Source organism: Ostrea edulis, chromosome 3, assembly GCF_947568905.1.
Source record: "Ostrea edulis chromosome 3, xbOstEdul1.1, whole genome shotgun sequence".
NCBI classification, from domain to species: Eukaryota; Metazoa; Mollusca; class Bivalvia; order Ostreida; family Ostreidae; genus Ostrea; species Ostrea edulis.
This window is the reverse complement of record NC_079166.1, coordinates 85624021-85630206: the sequence shown is the minus strand read 5'-3', so window position 1 is coordinate 85630206 and position 6186 is coordinate 85624021. Positions and strand designations below refer to the sequence as shown.

General features: G+C 38.3%; 1 protein-coding gene across 3 annotated transcripts in view; it reads right to left on the bottom strand.

Annotated features, from left to right (window-relative positions):
• Nucleotides 1-2867: 2867 nt before the first annotated feature.
• Nucleotides 2868-6186, bottom strand: part of LOC125673905 (uncharacterized) — a 57697-nt gene continuing 54378 nt past the window's right edge. For all 3 annotated transcript variants that reach the window (XM_048910830.2, XM_056159264.1, XM_056159265.1), the window contains 5 exons: nucleotides 5975-6144; nucleotides 4942-5109; nucleotides 4636-4738; nucleotides 4234-4401; nucleotides 2868-4024 (listed from right to left, as the gene is read on the bottom strand). In XM_048910830.2, the coding sequence (XP_048766787.2) occupies nucleotides 3888-4024; nucleotides 4234-4401; nucleotides 4636-4738; nucleotides 4942-5109; nucleotides 5975-6144 (746 nt within the window). In that variant the 3' untranslated portion in view covers nucleotides 2868-3887. The remainder of the gene's footprint in view (nucleotides 4025-4233; nucleotides 4402-4635; nucleotides 4739-4941; nucleotides 5110-5974; nucleotides 6145-6186) is intronic.

Sequence of the window (6186 nt, the reverse complement as noted above, 5' to 3'; positions counted from 1 at the left end):
TCACGAGATTGAGGTGTCACAAATTTTGACTGATGCAGGGTGTTAAAGAAGTTCGCACCCGAGATTTGGAGTCAATTTTTTGGGAGGCGTATTTCTGATTTCTACATTGAAGGAGATTTGTGAAATTAAAATGAAAAAACTGGATCGCAACGCTTGTTATTGAGCTACAGTGTTCTAAACATAGCCCTTTTGCACTTAAAATCTATTCAATTAAACTCGATTTGTCTGTTGGTGTCAACACAATCATTGCACAAAATGTCTTCTGACACTAGATGAAAATGTTTAACATGTTTAATACTAGTAATGGAAATAATGACCTTTTTGTACTTAATATACGAAAAATATTCATGATATCAAATTTTAGAGTTTAAAAGGACATATTAAGAGTAATGTCAATTTTTAAAATTGTATATAGTTTTCAAGGTCTTGAATTAAAATTTAAAACTGGAATAAAAAAGGGGGGGGGGGGGTGTTAAGGAGACCAAATTTTAAAATTATTATCGAAAATATTGATTTTTATACAAAATTTTGAGTAAATTAATACTTCTTTAAGAATCGGTGTTCTCTTTGGAAAAATATATCAACCAAATTAATAAATTACAACATTTGAACTAGTTCAAAGTCTCAACTACTTATATCAATTACTATGTAACAGGAAAGGGAGAAAATGCAACGGACCAGACCGGGATTCGAACCCGGGCCCCCTGAATCTCTAGTCAGGTGCTCTACCAACTGAGCTAACTGGCCACCTGTGATCGAACCCGGCCGACCGCTACATTCCTCCCTCCTTAAATGTCTTCACACCCTGAAGACATCAACCCAGGATCTTTATCCCCTGGCAGGCATTTTCACCTGTCAGTTCCAGGGGCTGGTCACGGTACCAAATGTAACAGGAAAGGGAGAAAATGCAACGGACCAGACCGGGATTCGAATTTTCTCCCTTTCCTGTTACATTTCATGATTTGGTACCGTGACCAGCCCCTGGAACTGACAGGTGAAAATGTCTGCCAGGGGATAAAGATCCTGGGTTGATGTCTTCAGGGTGTGAAGACATTTAAGGAGGGAGGAATGTAGCGGTCGGCCGGGTTCGATCACAGGTGGCCAGTTAGCTCAGTTGGTAGAGCACCTGACTAGAGATTCAGGGGGCCCGGGTTCGAATCCCGGTCTGGTCCGTTGCATTTTCTCTCTTTCCTGTTACAACTATAAAACTGAAATACACATGATGGGGTAAAAAATAGAAGATATATTGGATGAAACAGAAACGGTAATATCACGCAGATTTTGAACCTTTTGATTAATCAATCCTTCCACTTCAAAATATACACCCTGCAAAACCCTTTCAAAATTTGAATTAACAAAATGTTTTCAACTGGATAGGGTTCATTAATAGATGTGTAATATGTTTACATTAGTATGTCCAAATATGTTTACACCATTGGGATAAGTATTGAACCATTAAATACTTATTTGTAGCATCCTGCGCAGTTGTGCTCAGAAGCCCAGGAGCTAACAGTGAGGATTGATTCTCCTGCCAACGCCTACAGTGACCTCCATCTGCATATCCGAAATCAGGAGCTTAACAAAAGTAATAGCCACCACCTATGTAAAATGTCTTAGGTTTAACGTCAAGTAAGAATCAGTTTCACTTTAGATAGGTCAATACTTTCACTATAGATAGGTCAATAGCTTCACTATAGATAGGTCAATAGTTTCACTATACATAGGTCTATAGTTTTAGAGGTATCAGGACAACTTGCCCTCGAGACAACTCGCCCCCTCTCTTAATATAACTTTCCCCTTCATATCATACATGTTTACAATTATTATTTTTGGTCTAAATCCAAGAGGTGTATTAGCAAAAATTCATAAATTTCTGATAGATAGTATATACATGTACATCACAGACAAAAAAGCCAATACCGAACTTCGTGTCTTTTTATGCAAGACGAAATATTTTAGTGAATATCCAGTGTTTGAGTTTAGTAAATTCACCATCACTTTTATGTACATGTAAAAGATATAACTTCAGCGGAAGCTAGTTAGCGTTTGGTAGGGAGAGTATTAGCTTGGTCTACAGCGGACGTAGTATAATTATTTATAATCTGCGTCTGTTGTTAAATCTAATTGTTTGATTTCCCCCAAGCTGCTATATATTTTCTTCAAACATTAAGGTACTCATCGTCAGAGTACTTTTCACCTTGAAATCACCGCGTAAAAAGAATCAGTAAAGCAAAACCGTTATATTTGAGTTGAGAAACGCATTATTTAAAGATAATTCCATGTATCAGAATATTTATGCTTCACATTTACACTTATGTATACTGCATCGATAAAAACACACCTCCCAACCACCAATTTTTCTGTATTGGAGACATGTAATCAATTACCTGAAGATCAGTAAATGTAATTTTCCTTGCCAAATGAATTATGAAAAATATAATTTTTTCTGAAATGCAATAATTAAATCTGTGTATAAAGTATGAAATAAAGACATACACTGTATCTTTATGGGGTTAACAGTGTAAATTTTTGTACAATTACTCACACACACACACACACACACAAAACGAAAATAAAATGTGATAATACATTTATATATAATATTAGGGACGAGTTGTCTCAAGAGACTTGTCCTGAGATAGGGCGAGTTGTTCTGAGAGAGGGCGACTTGTCCTGAGAGAGGGCGAGTTGTCCTGAGAGAGGGCAACTTGTCCTGAGAGAGGGCAAGTTGTCTTGAGGGCAAGTTGTCTTGGGGGCAAGTTGTCCAGCATTCGTTTTAGATAGGTCAATAGTTTCACTATACATAGGTCAATAGTTAAACTTCCAAACAATGAAAGTACATCCATGCAGATCCAAAACAAATTATACACAAATGTCACAATTTTATTATGCACAAACAGAAAACATTCACATCTCCTAAGTTTGATATTAGCCATAATACAACAACCTCGTAACAATATATCAATGATTATACACAGTGTTTATTTACATTATTTCAACAACTTTTTTTCTGTTCTTTGTTTAACAATAACACAGTGTTCAGAAATAACAAGGCTAGGAATTTGAACCTTGACTATTAAATCTCTTTTTCTGTGGTATTCAACATGATAAGAGATGATAATAAACAACTGGTGTGTTACTTTTTAGTTCACCATAAAATCATAAAACTAAAAACTGGAACCCATAATTGCCATTCTGAAACAGCCATAAAAATAGCAGTCCTCTTGTAGATCACTTCTTCTTTGTCAATTAACAGATCCAGGGGAGACTACTGTGGTATAGTATTACAAATTACACACAGATAAACAAATGCATGAGGGGTAGGTTCTGATAAAGAAATAGTCATCTTCACTTCTGGATCAGCTAAGATTTTAGCAACACTAACATTGTAAATATACACCAACAAGAAGCATAACATTATTGTAATGTACTGTACAGAGAAATCAGATAAAATAGTACTAACATTTTGTATAAATATTGTGCTATACTGTATAGAGAAATCAGAGCAAGAAGTGCTTAACTATTGTGCTCAACCGTATGGAAAAAAATCAGGATAAGTAACAATCAACTATTGTGCTGTACTGTACAGAGAAAATCAGACCCAATGACATGCTTTGTAGGCAACATTAAAGATAATCTCCATTAATCCTGAGATCCTCCCTATTCACACAGCTTACAAAAACCTTTAACGATGTTGATGAGATTCTCTTTGATTAAATACCCTTACACTATGAGAAATGATTTTCATTCTATGAATTTTTTTCTCTTGTTTGCATCTTAGTTTTCTAAACTCCACAGTTCTGAGATTCTGTATGTAACAGTGAGTGATCTCCCTTTCTCCCACTCTTCTGTTTGTCCTCCCAGCTCAGTATTTTTCCATGTTTCTGTCACTGCTCTGGCTGGTACACAATCCCTCCTGGTCCAGCTAAACCGGTGGATCCCATAAGGTCAAGGTCCACTTGTCGGGCTGCCTGTCGACCTTCAGAGATTGCCCACACCACTAATGACTGACCCCGTCTACAATCTGAAGCATAGATATATAATAAACAAGGACTGACCAGTCATAGATAGAGATCAGCAGTCACTATTTAGAAAACAAGGACTGACCAGTCAATAGGATACCAGATAATAATGAGATATTGAGCAGAATTATTTACATTTAGAAGTGTTTTCTTTATACCAGCAAAAACTGAACACCATCTCAAGTGATCTCATGAACAGTGATAAACTTACCCCCAGCAGCATACACACGCGGAATACTTGTAGAGTACTTGTTCCGGGGGGTCTCCAGATTTCCACGGGGGTCAAGCTTAGCTTTCAGTTCATCCACGATCTTTTTCTCTGGTCCCAAGAATCCCATTGCTAGCAGGACTAAATCACACTTTATAAACACCTCGGAACCTGTTAATACAAGCAAGCAGTAGAGCTACTCGTAAGTCTGTAAATATTCCCAAACCTAAAGCAGACCCAGCAGACATATAAACATATCTTTACATCTATACATTTACTGCACATAAAACATGAAGATTTATCCAACACATAAACACAAAACATGTACATTTAAACATACACGTAAATACATTCATGATATACACGGTTGTAGAACACATCCATTTCTTACAACAGCAGTATTACCTGGTACGTCGGCCATGTTCCAACGGCCAGCCTCGTCCTTTGTCCATTCCACTTTCATTGTTTTTATTCCATTCACATTTCCTTGACCATCGTCCACAAACTCCTGTAATACACAGTTATCGTGTTCTTAAGAAACGTAACAGACTCGGTTTCTTTTCTTCAGAGTTCCTTTCTGCAGCAAGTTTTGAACATCAGTTGATTTCAATTCAATTTTGTAAAATCTCAAGAATTTTAAACCCCGTGGATCACAATATGACTGAGCATTCATTTTGAACTCTATAAAAACACAAATGCCTTCTGTCTTACCGTGCTCTTGATGTTAAAGATCCGAGGATCCTTCCCATACTTAAGCTTGACCTCTTCGTGTCCATAGTCCAGCTTAAAGACTCGAGGCCAAGTGGGCCAAGGATTGCTGGAAGCACGCGTAGGAGGGGGAGGGGGGAGAATCTCAAAACTTGTAATACTCTTAGCTCCCTGAAATGACCAAAGAACTTGCAATCTCTTTGTTTGAGCATTCATTTTATAACTCTTAATGACAAGCATCATGCAGTGATATTTTGTTTAAACGAATGGTTGGTTATTCAAAAGACTTTACATTGGTGCAAACATACAATGTAAGATAGATTATAGAAAATTTCCTCTAGTAAAATGATGCACTAGGTTTACAGTCACACCCCTCTAGATCCCTGCATCAGTTTTACCTGTCTGAGTGAGGTAGTATATAATCACACCCCTCTAGATCCCTGCCCCAGTTTTACCTGTCTGAGTGAGGTAGCAATACAAACACACCCCTCTAGATCCCTGCCCCAGTTTTACATGTTTTGATTGAGGTAGCTATACAAACACACCCCTCTAGATCACTGCCCCAGATTTACCTGTCTCAGTGAGGTAGCTATACAAACACACCCCTCTAGATCACTGCCCCAGTTTTACCCATCTCAGTGAGATAGCTATACAAACATCCCTCTAGATCCCTGCCCCAGATTTACCTGTCTCAGTGAGGTAGCTATACAAACACACCCCTCTAGATCACTGCCCCAGATTTACCTGTCTGATTGAGGTAGCTACTAGTATACAAACACTCCTCTAGATCCCTGCCCCAGTTTTACCCATCTCAGTGAGATAGCTATACAAACATCCCTCTAGATCCCTGCCCCAGTTTTACCTGTCTCAATGATGTAGCTATACAAACACACCCCTCTAGATTCCTGCCCCAGTTTTACCTGTCTCAATGATGTAGCTATACAAACACACCCCTCTAGATCCCTGCCCCAGTTTTACCTGTCTCAGTGAGGTAGCTATACAAACACACCCCTCTAGATCCCTGCCCCAGTTTTACCTGTCTCAGTGAGGTAGCTATACAATCACAGCCAGTGTCCCCACCCCCTATAATGACGACGTCTTTGTCCTTTGCGTACAGTTTAAGGTACTCCATCTCGTTTCCTTGCTGCACTTTCTGCCAGGTCTCCAGGAAACTCATGGCAAAGTGAATCCCATTCAGGTTCCTGCCTAAAAAAAAGTGAATACGGAATCTTTCATCATGTGGGTTTT